At 42.7% G+C, this 24,489-nt stretch overlaps 1 protein-coding gene across 1 annotated transcript in view; it reads right to left on the bottom strand.

Moving 5' to 3' along the window:
• The window catches only part of LOC147709132 (uncharacterized), a 2,423,108-nt gene that overhangs the window by 839,650 nt on the left and 1,558,969 nt on the right, over positions 1-24,489 (bottom strand). The window contains exon 6 of the mRNA XM_086925884.1: positions 10,899-10,982. Coding sequence (XP_086782010.1) covers positions 10,899-10,982 — 84 coding nt within the window. The remainder of the gene's footprint in view (positions 1-10,898; positions 10,983-24,489) is intronic.

Below are 24,489 nucleotides of genomic sequence, written 5' to 3'. Positions count from 1 at the left end.
ACAGGACCTATAGTGCCTCGTGTACCACCCTCCTTAGCTAGGAACTAGGTTTTTATAAAATAATAGAAGGTAGGCTTGAATGGGGAACCCCATACCTCCAAGATCAGTAGAGATGAATCACATCAGGATCTGCAAAAAGCTCTTTCTCTGGAAACGGATTTTCTCCAAGTGCTCTAATCATGCATGCAGTGCAATAATAAAGGTGCTAGAATTTCAGTTAGATGCAGCTGTGTGCATGTTGTGTCTAGAGCGTGAGCCGATCAGTCCGAATAACATCTACCATTGTTATGATAACCTTGAAGGCTTCTGCACTCACTGTACAGACTAAAGACGCAATGTAAGTCTAGGGATGTTGAAAACAAGCCGTTCTCATGTGAAGCAATTTCAAGCAGTCTAACTTACAACAACAGTTATATGCAGTGTTGTGTGCAAAAGCAGCAAAAAGGTAAAATGGCGTTTAACTTCTAATAAGCCTATGCTAACATAAGCAATGTGTGCCTTCACTACAATATCATGTCTCTCCTTAGTCTCAAAGAGTCTGAAACACTGTCCGGAAAACAACTAAAAAACCTCATAGAAGAACACAAACTACTTGATATTTCCCATTATGGCTTCTTGTCAGGCTGCAACACAGAGACACCAAAACTATATATAGTTGATGAATGTCTCAGTACATGACATGCCTTCTTGTTCTCCATGATTTTTCTACCAACTTTGACACCTTCAGCTACGCCACAAGGCTATGAACCCTGGAAAAATGAATGGAAATCAAGGCTACGGTCCTAAGTTGATTACAATTTACACTAGCACAACAAATCAAGCTTTTCAGCCCTATCTCAAACACCTTGGCCCTCCAGAAGAGGGGCCAGAAGAGTCCCTGGCAATATTGACAATTGAACCCCTCACCTGCCTCCCTAACTACCCAATATTTCCTTCTGTCTTTACACCTATGACATTAAGCTATACATGAAAGTATAATTCCCTGAAGCCATAGAGAGTCTTGTAACTACCCTAACCGATCTTCAAGTGTGGATGTTTTGATGTCATCTTAAATATAACCCTCATAACATTGATTTCTTGCTGTTTTCTTCACCAAATTGTACTACCCCTGGGCAAACCAGCCAAGACGAATAAGTACTGCAGGATATCTTTAGTGGAGAATGAAACATTCATAGGTCTTACAGTTGATAAGAACTTGACTTCAGGTCCACATCAGCTTTCCTTTGGGGAATCAAGTTCCTCATCCCTCCAGAAGACCTATAAACTGTTGTCCAATCAATGGCACACTCAAGCATCCATTATGGCACCTGCTTTCTGCCCGGTATTCTCAAAATGCATCTGGTCCAATTAAAACCTGCCTTCAGCACAACAGCAAGATTAAGCGCTAGAGCTAGAACTTAAGAACATCACCCATAATCTCTTTCAAACTGCACCAATCAGAGCAGCAAGTCTGTTTGAACTAGCCTGTGTTGTTACCAGAACTATACACGTGAAAATCCCTAAATACATTATCTACAAAGCAGTACCCTCCATTGGCTCCTGCTCTCTGCTAAACACGGAGTCCCTTTTACTGAAAACACCTTCCTTCAAAAAAATTGAGACTCTGAAGAAATCCTTCTCAGGAATTGCCACAGGATTGGGAGCTCCATGCCGCCACCATCAGAAGTACCCCCCTATCCGAACACAAGCACTGGCATAGCCAATAGCTCTAGCCTTTGGGACCTTATAAGTGTTTATTTATCCAGCACAATATCCTTGGTGCAACAACATCAACTGTTGCATGGCTAAACATTTATAAGGTCCCAAAGGCGAGATCTATTGGCTATGCCAACGCTTTTTTTTGGTGTGCCCTGTCCGATTTTTGATCCCAATCCAACCCTGCAGAGGAACCCCCATTCTTCCATGCCTCCCGTGAGCACTGCTTTGGGCACACAAACTGCGAGGAATATGGAACACGTTTTTGCATTGTGACAAACTTTGGCACGTGGACAGGTGAAGAGCTTGGGGCACATTGGGGGTGGGACAACCTTTGGGTATATTGTCAGTTAGAGAGGGGCTTGGGGGACACAGTCAGCGAGGGGGTTTTGTGGAGTATGGACAGAATGAAGCCCTGATACCATATGGATAGTCTGGGGAGTCTGGGGCATAATACACATCAGTAAGTGGGCCTATATAGTGTGGGGAATATTGGACACAGAAGAGGTGCACTGGGCAGCCTGTGTGAGGTTACAGGGGCACTCAGGTACAGCTCAGCGAGCTTGGGTCACGTGGCTAGGATGAGGCGATTGGGGCACATGGGACATGTGAAAAGCTTGGAGAGGGCACAAGTGTGAGGCTCTGACTGGAAAGGAATGTGAGCAACTGGCACTATCATGGCAATATAGTCCCCAGCACCCTCAGGGCATCCCCTGATATGATGAACTTAATCCAAAGTGCCTCACAGTGGCGCTACTTGCAAAATAATCTCTGTATTTTAAGGAAGGCGTTGATGCTGTGCGTAAGAACACTAACCCGTTGCTTAAAGTGCTATGTATATAACACAATAGATATACTCCCAGTGTCCCACGCACCTTCCGAACCACCTGCGGGCGGTGTGCCTGTCACCTTAAGATGCAGACTTCCCCCAAAGCTAGTAATTGCAGTACCTGCTGCTGACGGCGGCTAATCATCCTATGTCCAGGGTGTTATCTGTGCCTGCCATGATTACAGGGCGTATGCATAGAATGTGAGGAACAGAATGTTTCCGGCCTGGTCCCTGTTGAAGGGGGGGGAGGGGGAGAGAGAGAGAGAGATGGAGGCGTAGGGAGAGGTGACAAAGGGCCCTGCTGGGGCCAGTCTGAAAAACACATGCCTACTTCTGAGACACAAGCATTGGCCGCGCTGCCGTAAAAGTAACTCCACACGGCCGCAAAATGAAATTAAAAAAAATGTAAAACGCGAGTTGTGCGAACGTGCGCATGCGACAGGAAAAAGTGCTGTGCACATCGAGCGCGCTTGTGCGTGTAATAGAAAGCTGGTGGCCGGCCTGGGTAGCACTTTTAAACCACCTACTAAATTTCTCGCAAGAGCAGCGCATGCGCTGACTTTAGCGAGACCTAAAAAAATGGTCGATCTCAAAGTTCTAGTTTACAACAGACCCTTCCAGCTTTACTGTATACTGTTGAATGTATATATAAAGCTGTCTGGTACGCATTATAGACAGCTGTCAAATAAATGCATCAATACGTTGGAAACAATGGTTTCCATCCGTTTTCAGTTTTAGAAATAGTGATAAATTGTTCAAATAATGCATGAAAACTACAAATACTTCAAAAAAAGGTATAGATTTCTGCAATCCATAGCCCCAGTTGTCATACACAAGGACGCAGGCTTGGATTTAGGACAGAACATTCCTACATGCGGTGCATTAGGAGCTGGGAAGACCAAACTGTTTAACCCGTTGCGTGCTAATGACAAGCTCAGCTCGTCATGAGGCACGGTTGAGCTGCACTCATGACGAGCTGAGCTCGTCACAGCCGTTGGAAAGTTCGCACGCGGGATAATTTCTCCACTGTGCTGAACGTTCGAAAAACGGGTGTGGCCGTGATGAGCTCAGCTCATCATGAGTGCAGCTCCGCTGTGCCTCATGACTAGCTGAGCTCGTCACCAGCACGGCGGCGCCGCGCGCGGCTCTCCTCCCACCGCACAGGAGGTGAAAGCCCCCCGCAGGGAAGGGGTTAAACTTTCTTTTGACACCTCCAGCATATGGAATGAATTCAAAGGCAAAGAGTGGACCTTTTAACACATTCTAAACAAAGAACTAAAAGGTAGGGTTACTGGTATTTACAATTTGCAAAAATGTCATGATACAATTCGCCTCCTAAACATATTTGTCAAGGTTCTTAAGAAAAAACAATTTTACAGGCGTTATTATCAAAAAAATATTTGATGAGAGGTGTTTGTATTATGGCAGCTGGTTAACATTCACAAGCGTGGGTGGGTCGTAAATATGTATCCTAGATCGTAATGAGTCAACAAGCTCTATGTGCTCAATGGAGGTTCGATTGGTGCTATAGCTCTGAGAGCATCTTTGGAAAATTCATAAAACGTCTAAAACAGGGCATTTTACTGCACACTGGTCGTATAAATGTGTGCAAAGTAACGTTCACGGTTTGCCTCATCAAGAAAACCTTGGAAATTTGAAAAATGGTGGCAAAACATTGCATTTGCTATACAATTTCCTTAGAGAGTGTCTCGAAAGCCATTGATATTTCTAGCAGAGTACAATCTGGGTATTAAAGATGGCTTTTCGTTGCTTTAAACGTGCAATTACCACCCTTCCTCATGTCTACATTCCTTACCATAATTGCCCTTCCAATACATTATCTATAGCATGGCATGATCGAGAATCATCAAATTACACAGAACTAGAGAGCAGATAGATTAGTTATGGTCAGAGAGCAGTGCTGCAGCTCACGTTACAGAGACCTATAGGTTCAGAGAGGAGCTAGCCCAACCTTACAGTCTCAGCCATCATGAAGTAATATTTTGGTAATTAATTTCGAAAATTTTGTAAAATGTTTTTGCAATACAGAAGATGAAATACTTCCACAGGTGTAATAAAATAACAATAAGAGTGTAAGTAATGGTACTAAGAACACGATATCAGAAATGAGGTTTTATAAACTATCGATCAACAATCAGCTTTCAACACATTTCATAAATGCAGCCAAAATTCCCTAGGCAGCTAGTTTCTGCAAATATGCACATTTTGCAATCAACTACAAGTTTTTAATTTTGGGTAAATAAACACAATCCCTAATTAATATATATATATATAATTGTGGAACTTTACATATCACGGCGGTCCAGCCGTGGAATCGCACCCCCGCCCATACTTGGAAGGCGGATCTGGGGCTTCACGACAGTTGAGCCTGGCAGAGCATCAGGTGGCTGTATTTGCTTGCCAGTGTTGTGTATGGACTTCCAAAACTTATCAGGGTTCAGTAAAAAACATTAATCCAACAATTTTGACGACATTTGAATATGGTGATTTTGTATCATGGACTACCAATCCCACAATGCTTGGAGAATTTATACACTCACTGGAGGGTTATCAATGAGAAATGAGAAATGTGGGTATTTAAGGACAGTCCCTAAAGACGATCTTTTGTTTCAGATGCCGTCTGCCCGTGAGCAAGGATGTTAAAATTTGAAACGCGTTGGGCTAACGAATAAAGGAGGGAACATGCTGACTCTGGTTCGCTGCCGTTTGATTTTGCCTGATGCGAGTGCGTTTCGTCTTGGACAAATTGTGGAACTTTATATATATATATATATATATACATATATATATATAGCGCTCCAACTCTTCCTCATTAGTGAAGAAGACAAACAGCACTCGAAGGGGGTTTTTGCCAATCACGCTGATTTTATTTCGCGGAAGGGGCTCACACAGACGCGTTTCGGCGTGCTGCCTTCGTCAGTGTGTGTTACACCAAATGCATTATCAACATGTTACTAAAGCTTTCAAATGGTCGTGAGCATGGACATTGACAAAGGACTATCATCACATTGCTCAAAGTGCGCGCCATCTTGGAATGACTTTTGATGTGTCTTATATCTCAACCAGTCAATACAGTTGGATGTAATACAGCCCACAGATGGGCAAACGCTTTTTGAAAACAGTGATGCATATGTTATTCAAATTGTTCTTAACATAACCAAAAGATCAAGCCGTGGATCGGCTAGTGTCCTTCATCATTTCATGTCAACATTTCCATCTATATTCAAAAATATATATTCATTCCATACTCGGAATATGCGGGAGGATTATTCTTGAAAGGGAAAAGCAAACTTAACATACAGATGCGAGAGATTATCAGCGGAAAAAGAGGCATGGCATTACATTAGTTCAATCAACTCTATAAATAAATAAATCATATAGAGTTATCTCTCTGTGTGTATCTAAAAACTGTTAGTTTGAAAAGCAGTTATGGTTCCATGGGCCTAGATAACTAATTCAGAGAGAAAAAACTTTCGCCCACTGAGACAAAATCATAACGGTATTCTGAGACATTCCCAATTCATTTCCAATTCATGATTGCATGATTACTTCGCTATTAGCATAATTCATGAATGCTACAGTATTTGCCTCAGATTATAAGATTCAAAATTTCAAAATTTCATCATTTAACAATCAGGAGTTCATAGTTTCAGAAAAAAAGAATCACATCAGATCGAGTCAGATCTGATCGAGATTTCAATTAAAAGTTACCAAAACGAATATCATAACAAATATCAAATATCAGATGCACAGAACAATTGTGTTACTCAAGGGGACAGCATATTAAGAGATGAGTTCGAGATAACTTTAGTCCACATTACACAGTTGTGCTCATACAGTGTTCAAGTTCTTCATTCTTTACTGTGAGCTATATCTCTTATTTACCTAGATGGAATGCCATCTCTTCCCCACTGTTAAGACCTTTGGGATATTTTGTGGAAAGGTCTATTATATATCGTGACTCCAACCTCCGGAGTCGCCTCAAGCGGTCACCGCCACTTACATTAGGAGGCACAATATCTATTCCAAAATATTGTAGTTTATTTCGATCCCGCCCGTGTACCTCAGCAAAGTGGCGAGCCACCGGGTAGGCTGGGTCTGCCTTGTCTATCACTCTAAGATGTTCTAATATTCTTAGTTTAAGCTCTTTAATTGTACTTCCGATGTAGCAGGGGCCACACGGACAGTGCAAGCAATAGACCGCATACTGTGTACTACAGGAAATGAATTTATTAATAATCATTTTTCTCCCTGTTTCCGTTATTGTATACGACAGGACCCGTTTACTACCTGCGCACGCTTTGCAGCGGCCGCAGGGGTAAAAGCCTTTTCGGTCCCTTAGAGTATTTACTCTGGGGGCAGGTTTTTCAAAGTGGCTGGTAACCAGCATATCACCAACTGATCGCGCTTTGCTGAAAGTTAAAAGTGGGTAAGTCGGTAGGTCCTTCTTGAGTACATTATCGGTCAACAGGATGTGCCAGTTTTTATTTAGCATCATTCTCAGATCTTTTGCCCCTGATGAATATGGGATGATTAACCTGAATTTCCCTTTGCTATTGGTTACCTCTTTCCCACGTTCTCCCCTTGTGGGGTTAGAGGTGAGAAGAGTTCCTCTCTCAATCTTCCTTACTTTATTCAGTGTCTTTTTCAGCAGTTTTTCGCCATACCCCCTTATTTTAAAGCGGGATACGCACTCCGAGGCAGCCGCCTCGAAGTCGGAATCTCTGGAGCAATTTCTGCGGAGCCTCAATAGCTACCCATAGGGAATGCTATTGATGAGTTGGGGAGGGTGGCTGCTGCTGGCAAAGAGTGTCGAATTGCCAGCAGTTTCCTTCCTATATAGGGTGGTGTGAAGATGTTCTCCTTCAATAAATATTCTCAGATCCAGATACTCCGCTGCCACCGGACTAACCGAACCTGAGAAGTGCATATTCAAGTTGTTGTTATTGAGTATATTTATATACTCATCTGCTGTCTCTCTTCCACCGTTCCATACGATGAACAAATCATCGATGTAACGATGCCAACATACCACTGTCCCCTCCTGCTCCCTGACCTTGCAGCTCCTGGGCACCTGCTCCTCCCACCAGCCCACGAATAAATTTGCGTAGCTGGGAGCAAAGCAGGTGCCCATCGCTGTCCCAGACCTCTGTATGTACAATTGATCCTCAAATAGGAATATATTGTGGGGCAGGCAAAATTCAAAAAACTCCAGAATCATGTTATTATGTCTGGCAAAACGCAGTTGACGCTGTTCTAAAGCATGCCTGACCGCTTCCAGGCCAAGGTGATGTACGATGCTTGTATACAAGCTAGTAATGTCCAATACAATCAGTAAGTACCCCGACTCCCATTCCAAATCCTGTATTTTCACCAAGAAGTCTTTTGTGTCTTTGATGTAAGATTTCAAATTAGACACCAAGGGGAACAGGACATTATCGACAAATCGGGACATGTTCTCTGTCAAACTCCCAATGGAGGAAATGATTGGACGGCCTGGAGGGCGGTCACAGTTTTTATGTAATTTAGGGAGGTGGTAAAATGTCGGTGTCATGGGACAGTTGTTTCGCAGGAACAAATGTTCATCTCTGCTCAGCATCTGAAGATCGCACCATTTTTGAATTAGTTCGTCGTATTCACTTATACTTTGTTGGTAAATTTCATTGGTACATTTTTTATAAAATTTCTCATCTGAGAGTTGCTTCAGAGCTTCCTCCTTATAATAGTCCCTACTCATTAAAACCACATTCCCCCCTTTATCCGAGGGTTTCAACACGATGTTTTTGTCTGTCATTAGGGTCATCAGGGCATTTCTTTGTTGTTCCGTGATATTATGTTCATGGATATGGTGGTCAGCTTTTCGATATTTCATTAAATCGTTGTTCATTGCCTCCGTAAATACATCAATGGCGTCCCAAGGGGACTGGGGAACAAAGATAGAGACAGATTTAAATCCGTTTTCCTCTCTATCCTGTTCCACTCCTTGCAGTTCTGCTCTTTGTGCCACATCCAGATGTTCAATATTCGAGGTGTGCTCCATCTCTAGGTCCTCTAGGATCTCGACTGTGTGCAAGTCTCTACTGCTTAAGGCATCAGTTGCAGTTATCCTGGGTCCTTTTTTACCTCTATCATGCAAATGGGGGCGCAATTTGAAGTGTTTATGGAGTTTTAATTTCCGTGTAAAGCGGAACAAGTCAATCTTTGTTTGTGTATACTCCAACATATTGTTGGGACAGAATGTTAGTCCGAGGCTAAGAACTTCCTCTTCTTGGTTCGTAAGTTCTCTTGCTGTTAAATTCACCACTGTTAGATTGGCTTGATCTTCAGGGCCAATGGAACTGGATGGTGCTTCTTTTTGTTGCGGTTGCGGTTCGACCAGCGGGAAGCTCCTGTGCCTCCTCTGCCTTTTCTTGCCGCCTCCTGCCCTCTTTGTCCTCCTTGTTTTCCTGATCCCGATGTTCCCGCATCCGGCGGTTTGTTCTTTCCGCCCCGGAGCCAGGATTTCTTTATCACCTCGAATTCCTCTTGAAAAGGGGTTCTCTTACTTCTTCCAGGCTGGGTTGCTTTGGATGTTCGGTTGCTGCCCCGTTCATCCGGATCGGATTGATCTCCTCCAGACTCATTTTCGGTTACGTCGGACTCCGAAGTAACTGCGTCAGTTGCGGTTGCCGCTCCAGCACTCCCGCCTGTTCCTTTCTGTAAAGCTTTGCGAGGAGCATCATATTTCTTCGCATGTGTTAATACGCGTCCTGTCTGGTAATCATTTGCGTCACGTTCGTATTTTTCTTGTTTGCGAAGCCTAATTTTCGTTTTATATTTGACAAGCCGAGCTTTCATTTGATCTTTCATCTGCCCGATAGATGTTATTATCCGCGGCTCTGTTTCTTTATCTAGTTCGGCATTGACTAATGAAATTTCAGCTAACGCTCTTTCTCTGTCGCTCCAAGCATATTTTACTAGTATCTTCAGAGTCCCTTCACAATAGGTTGCGGTGTGTTCAAACCAGTCTGTGAGTAGTTGGGGTCCGGGCTTTCATATGATGGAACTGTGTTGACCCTAAGCCCCCGGGGTACTCTCTCCTCTTCAATGTAGTTCGTAAGACTTGTTGCCTCCCACTATTTCCGTATCTCCCGTTCGTGGAGTCTTTCAAGCTATGTCATGGTAACAGTCAATTGGTTATTGGGTGCCTCAGCCGCCGGCATGACTGCCTTCTCAGGTGGTTTCTCCTGCCGTTTAAACATGCCCTTAGCAGCTGCTTGTCTCTCCGCATCAGAAAACATGCCAATGTGCCTAACGTTGTTCAATTGCAATAAGTTAATGCAGTTGAGATTTGACTTCACAATGGTTGCTACCAGAGCCAACAGCCGACAGGAAAGGCAGGTCACAGAACATAATTAAATCTGCAGACTGGACCTCTAGTGATGCATTATAAGGATATTGCAAATCACCTCAGAGTTCAATGACCATATAAAAAAACTCGGACTTTGGCCTCGTTCTCCTTATTCATCTGTAAGGTCAGGCAACTCCTCAATCAATTTCAATATTCTTATAATGTTTGGCATGGGGTAGTTTATCCCAGATGTATCCATATTTCAGCGTTAATCTTTGATAAATAGCACAGGTTACTATTATCCATCCTAATAATATTCATGTATCAACTACTGAAGAATGAACGCCTAAAGCAACCCTTCCAGATCCAGAATTTAAAGCTATGACTTGTATAATACACACAGTGCGCTACAGCAAGTGCTTTAACCCAACAAATCAGCTTCAAGTTCTCTTATGTATAACAGCAGTACCACCAAACCTTGAACATATAAGATTGTCATTATAAATAAAAAAAATTCATAGAGGGGGTGTATTTGAGGGTTCTAATTCGGCAATAACAATGTAAGCAAACGTTTCACTCCTCTTTTAAAAGCTGATGGTCAGTGTCAATATTTAGATTCTGTACGTTTGATGTTTGATCGATTTATAGAAGACTGAATTGTTTTAAAGCCTTCCACCTATGGTTTTGATTGACACATGAGATCTTGCGTCCTGGAGCCTAGCTATCTTCTGTCCCAGGCATATTTTAAAAAAGGCATGAACCATTTATCACTTTACAAGGAAAGATCTGAATGCTGTTCTCCCAGGAGGAGGATCATTAGACCGACACAAAAGACTGGAAAGAATTATCCATACTCTGCAGCATTACTTAGAATGCAATTATCGACAGGTGAAAAGTAAATGAAGAACAGAAAAAGCCTTGCATTGATAACATTGCAGTTTAACTATTCTACATAATTCACAGTGAAAGGGTCCCTTCTAACGTAAAAACTAATGAATAATTTGGAAAAGTTGTGTTACATACCATCACTGTCATTCTTTGACTTTTCTGGTTTCTTCCCCTTGCATTTCTTGCTAGGTGGTGACTGTGCCTTCTGGTCTAATGATTCTGTAAGCATATAGACAGATTTACTTTCTAGATCGATCAGTTGCGTATCATATACAGCGCATACATACATAGTACCATGCAATTTGTTTTAGAACAGTGTGTATTGTAAATAAGTTTACGTATGTACTACTGCAGCTTCCAATTTGCTCATACATTACTTGCAGCTTCAGGTTGTATTGCTATGTATGACTTGCAGCTTCAGATTGTATACCTATGTATGACTTGGAGCTTCAGGTTGTATACCTATGTATTACTTGCAGCTTCAGGTTGTTTACTCATGTATTACTTGCAGCTTCAGGTTGTTTACTCATGTATTACTTGCAGCTGCAGGTTGTGTACTCATGCATTACTTGCAGCTTCAGATTGTATACTTATGATTTACTTGCAGCTTCAGGTTGTATACCTATGTATTACTTGCAGCTGTAGGTTGTGTACTCATAGATTCCTTGCAGCTTCAGGTTGTTTACTCGTGCATTACTTGCAGCTTCAGGTTGTTTACTTATGTATTACTTGCAGTTGCAGGTTGTGTACTCATACATTCCTTGCAGCTTCAGGTTGTATACCCATGTATGACTTGCAGCTTCAGATTGTATAGCTATGTATTACTTGCAGATTCAGGTTGTTTACTGATGCATTACTTGCAGCTTCAGGTTGTATACCTATGTATGACTTGCAGCTTCAGGCTGTATACCTATGTATGACTTGCAGCTTCAGGCTGTATACTTATGCATTACTTGCAGCTTCAGGTTGTATACCTATGTATGACTTGCAGCTTCAGGTTGTATACTTATGCATTACTTGCAGCTTCAGGTTGTATACCTATGTATGACTTGCAGCTTCAGGTTGTATACTTATGCATTACTTGCAGCTTCAGGTTGTTTACCTATGTATGACTTGCAGCTTCAGGTTGTATAATTATGCATTACTTGCAGCTTCATGTTGTGTACTAATGCATTACTTGCAGCTTCAGGTTGTATACCTATGTATGACTTGCAGCTTCAGGTTGTATACTTATGCATTACTTGCAGCTTCAGGTTGTATACCTATGTATGACTTGCAGCTTCAGGTTGTATACTTATGCATTACTTGCAGCTTCAGGTTGTTTACCTATGTATGACTTGCAGCTTCAGGTTGTATACTTATGCATTACTTGCAGCTTCATGTTGTGTACTAATGCATTACTTGCAGCTTCAGGTTGTATACCTATGTATGACTTGCAGCTTCAGGTTGTATACCTATGTATGACTTGCAGCTTCAGGTTGTATACTTATGCATTACTTGCAGCTTCAGGTTGTTTACCTATGTATGACTTGCAGCTTCAGGTTGTATACTTATGCATTACTTGCAGCTTCATGTTGTGTACTAATGCATTACTTGCAGCTTCAGGTTGTATACCTATGTATGACTTGCAGCTTCAGGTTGTATACTTATGCATTACTTGCAGCTTCAGGTTGTATACCTATGTATGACTTGCAGCTTCAGGTTGTATACTTATGCATTACTTGCAGCTTCAGGTTGTTTACCTATGTATGACTTGCAGCTTCAGGTTGTATACTTATGCATTACTTGCAGCTTCATGTTGTGTACATATGCATTACTTGCAGCTTCAGGTTGTATACCTATGTATGACTTGCAGCTTCAGGTTGTATACTTATGCATTACTTGCATCTTCAGGTTGTATACTTATGCATTACTTGCAGCTTCAGGTTGTATACCTATGTATGACTTGCAGCTTCAGATTGTATGCTTATGCATTACTTGCAGCTTCAGGTACAGCTTTACACATGTATTGCTTGAAGCTTCACCAGGTTCAACTGATGATGGAGAATGGAATTTGTAATAAGGGCATTTAATGGTGGTTTCACTATAAATTGATGTTGTGAGTGTCTTCCCTTTTATCCACTTATTCTGATAAGCACTTTTAACCAATGGATCAGCGTTGTTCCATGTGGCCGGGGACATGAGACACTCATTCGACCTCAAGTCATCCACGCCTCATTGGAGCGTGATGGCTACCTTGTGAGTGTATATTTTAAGAGCAAAAGTGAGACATGGGCATGACCAGTTTAGGCTGGGGCCAGTATACACTGGGGTTGGATTATTACTCATGCTAGAGTTGATTTTGTGCATCAGTTACACTCAACAGGATATTAATAAGACATAATGCAAGCGTGTGTCAAGTGTTCACTCCAGTAACCAAAGGTGGGCGGGTGATAATGGTTGGACTGTATAGTTCTGCACAACCACATACTAATCCAGGAATGTTAACCAATAGTCCTTAGAGTGCACATATTTACTTTATTGCACCCAGCAATTACCGGAAGCAATAAATATGCAGGACTCTGAATTCTAACCTTTGCCACCTTGATTTGTTATTTTGTAGTAGAAGAGATTATGATTGAATATTACATGATGGTGATGACAAATGCTTTATTTTCATTTTATGGACACTTTTAAGGTTGCTCGATTGGCTTTAAGAGGAGAAAATCGACGATGTCTCCTTCTGTTTTAATGTATTATTTGAGTGTAATATACCCTCCTGCTGGTGCTTGATTTGCAAGTGAAAAGAACCCCCTGAATATGCAATAGTTTTATTTGGGGGGTAGCATTTTGGTTCTACATTATGTCGATCATGGTATACGTAGGTTCCAAAAACTGCATTTGCTGACCAAAACCTGCATACTGCATGCAGTTCTATGCATAAATGTAGTGATGCAAATTATATTTCTGTGATCATTAGACCAGAGTCATCTTGTGTAATTTCTGAATTGCGCAGTACACAAATTATGCAAAATGTTTGCCTTTTCGCATAATACGAAATGCTGGCATTATTTTTTCTTGTCGTATCTCGCAGGGAAACATTTTATCCTGCATCCAAATATTTTCTCAAAACATTTGCTTGCTTGTATCGCGTTTGTCGTGAGAGGTGCCGGCTAAATGAATTTTGCAGAAATTTGCCATATATCACAAACAGTCTAGATTTCTAACAGCACTAGTGTTTTCTGTGTGAACAGAAATGTTGCAAACGTGGTACAAACATACATCTATAAATATATGTTACCGTTTCCTAGCTGGATTAACATATGCCTCACTTGGGTTTTGTACGGTTTGTACTATAAATAGACACAATACTTCCCATTTGCTTCTGTTCATCACAGAAACCCATTGTACATGTCTTGGGAGATATTTAAACAATTATTCACTTTAAATATTAATATTACGTTGGAGGAGAATGCAATAAGAGGCTCTGATTAATTTTCAGCAGCAATGTTTTGGGCCTCCTTTTTTCCAGCACCACCATGGCAGAAGAAATGTCTAGTGCACAACAGCAGTGCTGGTTAGTGTTCTTCAGTACAGCCTTAACCTGAGGACGTGGCACAATTTTCAGAAAATCAAATGAGAGGAACCTGTCTTAGCCAGAGCTTATTTGATATTCACAAAACAGGTCAAATGGAGGATTCTTTCATGTCTCTACTGAGCTCTGGTCTGCCACAATAATTATTTGATGTGACGCCTTAAGTGGCTAAGGATATACCTGGAAGTGGGTCCCTTGCTTGCTGTGACACAGTACCCAAGTTACATCTCATTAACCAGGCCTAATAGGTTTAAATTAGTTTGGAGTGTCACAATGAGCAAAACATTATAGGTTAGAATGCTACACAGAGTGAATGCCAGTGGTTTAGACTACTTGCAAGCATTCTTCTCTTCACAATTTGTATCTTTGATGTAATACCCAAAGTGACAAGAGGTATGCCCCTTGATTGCAGTGCCCCAGGATTCAAGCAATATCACACTAACGAAACCTAACACATCTGAAACCAGTATGGGGGTGTTTGTGTCCCTTTCTGGAAGGAGTCTGGCAGTTTGGGATGGACTATTCCCATGAAGAGCAGGATTAACACTTATTTCCATAAGACAGGTCTTTGGCTAGAATGTCACAGTAGGCAGAAATCAATGGGTTGGAAAGCAACCTAGAGTGATTGCCAGTGGTTAAGCCTATTTGCAAGCATTCTTCCCAACACCTTTTGTGTGTTTTCTAGCTCAAAGCGGAATCATCTCACCACTCTTCTCAAAGGTGTAGCAAGTGGGGGGGGAGGGGTTGGAGGCCTCACCCCGCTCTTACTTGGCAACACGTCCCTCCTCACGTGCTCTTCGATGCGGGGTTGCAATCAGAGGAAGTACCCTCCTCCCTAGCGCCCCCCCAGTGGCGTAGCATGGTCAGGTGGTACCCGGTGCGGAAAATTTCTTGTCACCCCCAGCTTGACTTGACAAAATGGCAAAAATATGTGTTTAATACACATATTTTTTCCATTTTGTCACCCCCCTCAGAGATGACACCTGGGGCGGCCCGTACCCACCGCACCCCCCTTCCTACGCCACTGCCCTGCCTGCTCTTCAGTGTGGCCGTGGGGCAGCAAATACAAGGACCACCACGGGTGGCCAAAGGCTAGCTACGCCACTAACTCCTCTTTTACACCTACATCAAACCCGCACCAGATTTCATCACATTTTTCAACCTTGTAGGACTTGGCCTTTTTGGCTAAAGTTCCCTAAACTTTTGGCTTTCCCCTAGACGTTTTCCTGACATAGAGTTGCCAATTTAGATGTTTTAGGTGCTTTGCCACTGCTGATCAGTGACAAAGTACAAGTGTTCCCTACGTAAAGTGGAATAGTAATTGGTTGGCCATGATTGGTATATTTGCCTTACTAGTAAAGTCCTTAGTGATGTGCACTGTGTGTGCCAGAGCTAGTAATGCAAAGGCGCGCGGAGGTGGGTACCCGGGCCTGCAGTGTAGGGCCTGCATGCTCTGTGCTAAGTTAGAATGTTGTCCTTACAAGTGCAACCACTTGTCAGGCCTTACTTTCACCTTTACATACACATTGGGCACCCCTGTGCTAGGTCCCGGGTAATCCCAGGGCAGGGTGCAGTGTAGATAAAAGGCAGGACATATACTAAGGTGCGTGTTATGTCCTGACAGGGAAAAACACTCCATTTCATTTTTCACTGCTGAAAGGCCATCTTGCCCATAGGACAGAATGGGGGAAGGCTGGGTGTTGTGTTTGTTAGCCTAGCTTCCTGTAAGTTTATAATGGAGAGGTGAAGTTTAGTATGTATGAACTCACAGTAACACATCTTTCTGTGAAGGTGATTTCGTCACTGTGTGTTCAGAAACCACACTTTTAGAAAGTGGCTGAGTTTTGTGCTTTGGGCGTTCTATGTGTCTCTGTTGAACTGTGGCTTGACTGGATCTGGAAGGTGAGAGGAACTGGGAGAGGTCTTGACCGAGGGAGGGGTTGAGGTGGCACCAGGCTGCCCTGCATCTGGAGAGTAGGGGGGAGGATTAGCCTGGGAGGTGCAATGGCCTGGGCTGGTACTATAAACCAATTGACCCATCTCCCGCTGAGTGATTAAGGATCCAGACCCCAAGTATCAAAGGGAGAAAGGTGACACTGGGAGGGAGACACCCAGAACTGATTGAGGGAGGGGTCAGGAACCCCGGAGCACAAAGAAACTTCAAAGACATTAAGGGGTATAACTATGAGAGCTGAAACACCTGCACGTTGGAATGAAACAGAAATGGATTGAGACTGAAAAGGCTTGGACCCATTCTGTGGTCAAGAGGAACCTCTGCTAAAGAAGGAGCAACTGAAGAGACTGTTGTGGAAAGACCAATCCTTGCTTCGTGATCTGGGGCTGGTCTGCAATTTTCTGTTCTAACCAAGGGAGAGGTTGTTGGGACTGTGCTTGGAGGCGCTGGGTCCCCCTGCTTGAAGAAGACTGTGCTTTGTCTTGTTACCCCAAGGGCCCGAGGTAAGCTGGCTCCCTATTTGGAAACACAGGAACATAAATGTTTCCGGAGATGTCCCAAGAAATGCGGTGTGCGCATGCTTTTGCAGCTTGAGACCCTCAGAAATTGTGCCTTGTGATCGTGGGTACGCACAGGGTGTGTGTCGCAGCACAGCGTGTGTCGTGGTGCAGGCCAAGGCGTTGGTGAGGAGCACCTAGTTGTTGTGTGCACGGGGAGACGAGGTAAGACTCAGACGCGCAGAGTGCGCATCGTGGTGCAAGCCAGGGCGTTGGTGATGAGTGCCTGGTCGCTGTGTGCACCGAACGCTGAAGTGAGTCTCGGACACGTAGAGTGCGTGTTGTGGTGCTACCAGGGCGTTGATGAAGAGCGCCTGTTCATCGTGTGCACCGGGAGAAGAGGTGAGACTCGGATACGCAGGGTGTGTGTTGAAGGTGCAAGCAGAGGCGCTTGTGAAGAGTGCCGGGTCATCATGAGCACCAGAGATGAGGCGAGTCCCGGACGCGCAGAATGCGTGTCGAGGTGCAACCAGAGGGGCAGGTGAGGAGTGCCTGGGTAGTGTGTGATGCGATTTCGAAGTAAGTCTCCACAGTGCTGAGGGCTGGTCTCGGTGTTCACTGAGACCACTGGAAGGAGGGCCAGGTCATTGAGCCCTCGGAGTGAAACAGCAGCAGCCCGGACCGGCAGCCCCGGAGGAGCTGAGCTGCCGGCCCAAGCTCGCCGTACCCATTGACAGAATTCTGGATCAAGGCCCAAGTCGCTGAAGGAGGAGAGGAGAGAGGGGTCGCCCCCCCTCTTCCCCCCAGGTAACGTGGATCACCACCTGGGGTGGGATGCGGGCCCAGAGGGACACTCTCTCGGCCTCTCGCTTCTGTCAGCTGTGCAAGCCTGTTGCTTCGGCTCGGATCTAGGCCTTGCTGGCCTAAGGAGGGGTACTACTGGGGCTGGAGTGAGAAGCGGTACATGTGTGTCATCATTGATCCATATTAGGGACACTGTTAATGGAGCACCTAAACTGTTGTATTACACTTTGCATTATTGCTGATAACGAACTATCAAGCTATCGTATGACGCCTGACCTAATTTGTGCCTGACAAACTACATGCTTGGTGTACTACGCAATGCGTTATTTTTCCCTTGCAGAGTACATGATTGTAACGTCACACATTGCATTATTTCTTCATCGCACAGTACCTGATTATAACGTGGCGCAGTGCATTATTTCTTCATTGCACAGTACATGATTGTAGTGTGATGCACTGCTCTGTTTCTTCCTGGTACAGGGCATGCTGGTAGTGATAGGCATTGCATTATTCCTTCTATTGCAAGGGTACATGAATGTGGCGCTACGTATAGCATTGTTTCTCTGCTGGACAGTACAAGAGAATATCATTACGCATTGCAGTATTTCTTTTCTTTTTCAACGTGTGTGATTCTAGTAATTCGACTTGCCTAACCTTTTGGAAACAGTTAGAAGTGAGCTTAAATGTGGTGGGGATTAGAACCTACCAACCCACCGGAAGGAATACTACCCATTCTTATATGCTGGGTTTGTATTGTGTGGTCATATCGTATAACAAACAAAGATTATACTCTTTTTATAAAAACTCGTGTGTAGTCTATTTTTGGTGACATCATTGGGTTGCTGTGAGTGTTGTTGCACATATTGTACACTTGTGCCTTGGCGATAAGCCTGGCTGCTCCTGCCAAGCTACTAAGGGGGTGAACAGGGCTATCTCAGACGGTGCCCTTACTTAGCCTAACGATGAAACGATGGGTCAGGGACTCCCGCCTCCAGCATTTGGTGGCGGCGGTGAGGGATAAGGACCACCACTTCCAACAAACCTTATATGCTACAACTGTTCTGATGGCATGCAAATAATCCACAATCTTAAAAAAACTGTTGAAGCTAGACATCTCATGATCAGAGCACTGTCTTAGAACCATCGATCAATGAGCATGGAAAAATCACCTTAAACTTAATTCATCAAAAGCAAATATAGTGGCTTGCGGAGAATAAATAAAACTACCAACTTCAACCCTCTTATCACAGGAACTGGGGTAGCAACATCAATGTCTTCAGAACTGTGAAACCTGGGCTCCAGAGATTCTCAAATCATCCCAGGAAACCAAGTCATAAAAAGCGCATAATTTGTGTGAATTTTCCTACATTCAGGCTTCCAGCAGAAGCGCATGGCTACCACCCCTCTCACCATGTCATGTCTTGACTGTGAAAATGGCCTCTACCGGTGGGTCCTAATCTTTATGCTCCAAAGTCTGTAAAAGTACAGAGAGCATCAGCATGACAAACCCTGCATCTTCTGGATTAGTCGATGAGATGTGGTCGCATAGATGAACATGTAGGACTCTGCTTGCTGTGACATTCTTCTTAGTTTATGACTTATTAACTTATATAAGTTTCTACCTGAATATTGGTCATTGTAAAGCAATGTATGAAGGAAAATGTCAATAATTTCTAGAAGGAGTGTACCCTTTCCATGAGACTGAAAAATTAAGCTGTCCTTATCTCAGTGCAGGAAATATGAAAAACACATAGGAATGGAGTTCATCTAGGCACTTAATCTTGCTGAACTCAGCTTCAGGAATCCTGTTCGACTTTGAAAACCCCCTTGATCAATGTATGAGGACACAGCCCCCCAAATCCCCAAACTTTTTCCTTCAAGATGTACAGTAAAGTGCTTGAGCAAGTAGGTAAGTAGATTTACTTGTTCAAGACTACCTATTCCGAAGAGAAATTCTGCCACCTTAGTTTTAAGCTCATACTCAGGAACTTACTAAGTCTTTTTTGTAATTTCAGTTCTTAACTTTTCAAAATCAATGATAATGAGCTAGAAAGTATAGTACAGTATCATTACAATGACGCTGTGTAAATATGACAATAATTTTGTTAGGGTGTAACCTAAATCAAAACACAACTGACTGGGAACTAATTCTTAATGGGTGTGGCAACTAATATTTGGAACTCTCTGCATACAACACTATTAACTCAACTGAACCTTCAGCTGAACCAGTCACGAACTGGACACAACAATATTTCTGTCTCAAGTATCGGTCTACACTCTTTAAGGAGTTACAAGTTTTATGTGTTTTTCCCATGATAACACAGTTCCCTAAAACTGATGTTTTTAGTAAAACACATTACATTCTCAAGGTGCCACGGTACTACACAAAAAAAGTTTAAAAAACAAAGCAAATTTAGGAGGTGCAACAAAACTTATTAAAAGTGTAGGAAAACTGCCTACATCCGTGGGATGCTGTACTGAAATCATTTGTCCTTCATTTACTTATAAATACTTATATAGTGCGAACATGAACCTTGTGGGTATCAGAGCGCTTTACAATGTTCAACATTACATGTATAAAAACATCATCATGAAGGACGGGACATGGTAAGGGAGAATCCCCCAGAGAGAACACCTCAGGTCCCAGAAGGACAACACCCCAAAAATAAGAACATGGGTTGCGAGAAATAAGCATGAGTGGAGACTGAGCGATAAATCTTGTGCTCTAATTATTCTTACCTGACCAAATACCTTCAATGCATGACCGTGACACCTATGCTCAAATGCTAATAAATTAGTTGTAATGTAAGGCTGGGGCATCTGAAAACAAAATAACTCTTGCAAAATGTTTGTCCCCAGGGCCCACCAAATTGGTGCTGAAAGAAGGGACAGCAGGATTTGATCTGCTTTAAAAGAACCTACAGATATTTCCTTTTGAGTCTTGCCAGTGAAACAATAATAATGCATAATTCCATAAAGTATTTTAGGTTCCACAAAGTCTAAGCAGATTACTGGCGCTGGATGTGCCGTGCACTTTCCACAGGAGCCGGATCAGTTTTAGATAGGAGGAAATGACACCAAGGTTGATGCCAAACATCTATTGTGGTCAAGAAAGTAACCAGTACTGAAGAACAGACCACAACAGAAATGTCTGGTAATTTCAGGAACATGGCAGGTCATCTTCCTTCAGCCAAGCGTTACAATATAAAGCCTGGCCAGTTAGTAAATGATAGCAGCTGAAGTGGCATCTTTGTGTGACAGTGGCCTCTTTCAACCCCGAACAAAATTGAATTTACGCCAACATAATCTTATGTAACTCCTAGACCTTCACATTTGTGATTGTAGGCGCAATCCTATTCTAGGAGCACAGAAACAATGGAAACAAGCATTGCCATAGCCAATAGGTCTCGTCTTTTGGACCTTATAAGTGTTTAGCCATGCAACAGTTGATGTTGTTGCCCCAAGGATATTTTGCTGGATAACTAAACACTTATAAGGTCCCAAAGGCGAGACCTATTGGCTATGACAATGCTTGTTTATTTTGTTGTGGATAGTGTGGATAAGCTGCTTCTGTCCTATCCTAAGGAAATGTTAAACCTTTTGCCCAGCCTTTGCCACACAACTCTCTCCAGACACCATATTATGGGTTGTCTTATAAAAAAATAAAAAGATCTCCATAAAGTGCTCCAATTATGGAGTCCGTTAGGTATTGCACACCAAGCATGACATGGTGCATGACCCAATGATGAAGCCTCCCACCTTGGTGGGCAAGGTTTCTTGTATCCTAAAAGGAGACTTCTATGCATTAGTGTGGCATAGTTTTCTAGAAATTGTTTCTTATGTAACAACACGTTTTTGTGTCTAGTTTGTTTTCCAATTGGAAGCCATCGGCATAAATAGCTGGGTTGAAATCCTTGTATTCACTTCTAATAAATAACAGCAGTGGGAAACTAAAGTTGGTTTTCGCTGTTGTAACGCCAACAGGGTAAGTTCTCTCTCTCCCTGGGTTCCACCACCTCTGTCACGTCTGATTTTGGTTTGATGAGAACATTGCTTGATTCTGATGTAAGATCCTACTGTTAACTGTAGGAATGTCTGTGAAAATCTGTATAACAGGCAAAGTGCGGACATATACATGGTATTTTCTGTGTTTTATTAAGCATAATGGAGATAAACAGGCAAGACTTTTTAATACTCCCCATAGTACCACTTGAAATGCTTATAATTTCAGTTCCATCTCAGTAAAAGGGATATGCGTTACGTGTGAGCTTAAAATGATATGAAGGCTGTTTTAATATGTGTGAAATTCTGGTTTCTCTTTCGACGGTTGCTTTTAAATTGTTTTATTCATTTGTGAGGTAGATTTTTCTGTTACGCTGTACACTATTAACATGAAATATTTAGCCCTGAATTGTATTGCTCATTGCTTATGGAATGTTATAGATTTTATCTTTTTGGACTATTGTGCATCTTTCTATGCTTTTATGATTTTAATTGATCGAACAAAGCAATTTTGACTGACTGATATGAAGGCGGTGCTTTGATCTCTGATATTTGCTTGGTTTAGGTGGTATTTAAATCATTAGCTTTTAGCGGATCGTTACACTAAAGACCATCAGGTGATTAGCAAAGAATAAAAAATAAGATATCTTAAGTGAAACAAACGCCAAACATTCTGTTGCTATGGGGGTGAAATTGTGATTTTCATCTTTTGTAACACCCCAGACTCTGCAGGAATCTGTGCAAGAACATTAAATACAATATACCTGATGATTTTTAAAGACCCAGTGAAAAACATGCCATTCTTTCAGGGATTAAGACTGAACTAACTTTCTCGAATCCATTTATCCAGTTGCTGAATGAGCAGGCGAACAAATAAGGCACCTGTCTGTGGAAGAGATGTTTTCACTTCCTGGCTACCGAGAAATACACTGCTTGCTTTTTAGGGGAGAACGTACAGCCTTATTGCAGTACATACCAGCCTTTTCCCCTGATAAATATCGGCTGTGTTGAACCACCGATATTTATCACAAAATTCATAATTGTGAGTCCTGCGTTGATAGCAGTTACCGCTCACATCACAATTAACCAAGCTGCTCCTAATGAGGGCCTGTGTGTTCTTTAAAGTGCTCTGAGGTATCTCAAAGGGGACACATGGCGCTCTAAGCAAATACATAAATATTTAATTTGGGGTCGGAATGGAGGAAAAGTTGGGTTAGAAGTGTTAAGAACGGAGACTCTTTGTGGCAGAGTAAAAGGACCCTAGCTTGTTAACAACTTTACAGCAATGGTAAAGTAAGGTTATATTGCAGTGGTGTCTGCAGCTTCTAGTAACAAGCAAGGCCACGCGGCCGCGAACAAATGGCCTACTCGAGCATAGATATGCAAATGCAATTAAAGAAACACGGTGGACTGATTCACGCCAATGGGTGCCCTACTGTGCTTCATCTTAGCAACCACAAAGGAACAACCAGCGCGCCCCTCGCTCTTTACTTACTGAAAACCGTGATTTGAAGAAAAGGTTCACAACATCTATTTCCTTCTTTCATTTAGTTGCTTCCCTGTGAAATGGATCCAAAAAGGAACCAGTGCGCGCCTCGCTCTGAAAGAGGCGGGAGGGGAGAGAGGAAGGGGCCTGCGGCTGTTTCCCTTGCGGGAGCAAGTAGGAACCACATGTTAAAGCTCGCTCCCGCAAGGGAATCACCAAACATGCATGCGCTGCATTCAAAGCAATGCAAGGCACGCACGTTATTGACTGAAAAACAGAATTGATTTGCAAAAGGTCTTTTTGCCTATGCAGTGCATTCACGCTGCATAGGAGAGACCTAAAAACTGATTGTTTGACATCATGTTCAATTGCAAATTTTTAAGCACAAAAAGAACTCCTCACATCTAAAATGAATGCAAACACACATTTCGCACTATAAAATAGCACAAGATACCAGTTGACCATTTTGCATAGTAATATGCAATTTCATGTAATTCTTGGACACTTCATGTAATTTCTGGAAAGGAAAAATGCACAAATTTCACCCAGGCCTAATCCCTTTTACCAGCAAACCACCTATTCTATTAGATAAAAATACCTGCAATAAGAGCTGGGAAGATTAAACTACGCAGTTTTGTGTCCAACAATATGCCTTTGCCTAGAGCATGTGCAGACAATCAAAGTCTAGAAAGGCTAGCAAATTGTCCTAGCTCTATTGCCGCCTACACAAAAAGATGCAAATGCACAATACTTGAGTGTCTTTCAGGGTTCCTGAAGGTAATGTATTATTATCAGGGCCGGACTAGGAACTGAAAGCAGTCCTGGCAAATTTTGCAAGACCAGTCCCCATTCGGCATGATAGCCGGGGTAATGTCCAACAGCATGGGGCGCAAATAGTCACAGAATCTCGGGCCCGATGTACCACAATTGATGTTTGCAATTCACAAATTCCCAATGTACGAGTCGCAAACATCAATGTACAACAGTGTCTGAGACACTGTTTGCGATTCCCAATGACGTCCCAAATTGCATGCCTCATGCATATTAATGAGGCTGTCGCAATTTGCAATCCCATTGGGAATGGTTGGCACTCCCAGGGATGGTGGCCTGGTGAGGTCAGCAGACCTCCACATCTGGGACTGCTTTTAAATAAAGCAGCTTTTCTTTTTGAAATGCAGCCCGTTTTCCTTAAAGGAAAACAGGATGCATTTAAAATATAAAAATGTAACTTTTCAATTTAATTTTTTAAGAGCAGGCAGTGGTCCCTGGGATCACTGCCTGCCCTTAAAAAATATTTGTGCATGCTTTCCCAAAGGGGAAGGGGGCCCCTGGGGACCCCTTCCTGTTTGCAAGTGCTCTACCAACCTTCTGAGAAGGTTGGTAAACTGCAAATGTTTTGCGACCGCAAT

This window comes from Lissotriton vulgaris, chromosome 6 (genome assembly GCF_964263255.1).
Source record: "Lissotriton vulgaris chromosome 6, aLisVul1.2, whole genome shotgun sequence".
NCBI lineage: Eukaryota > Metazoa > Chordata > Amphibia > Caudata > Salamandridae > Lissotriton > Lissotriton vulgaris.
This window is presented reverse-complemented; position numbering and strand designations above follow the sequence as displayed.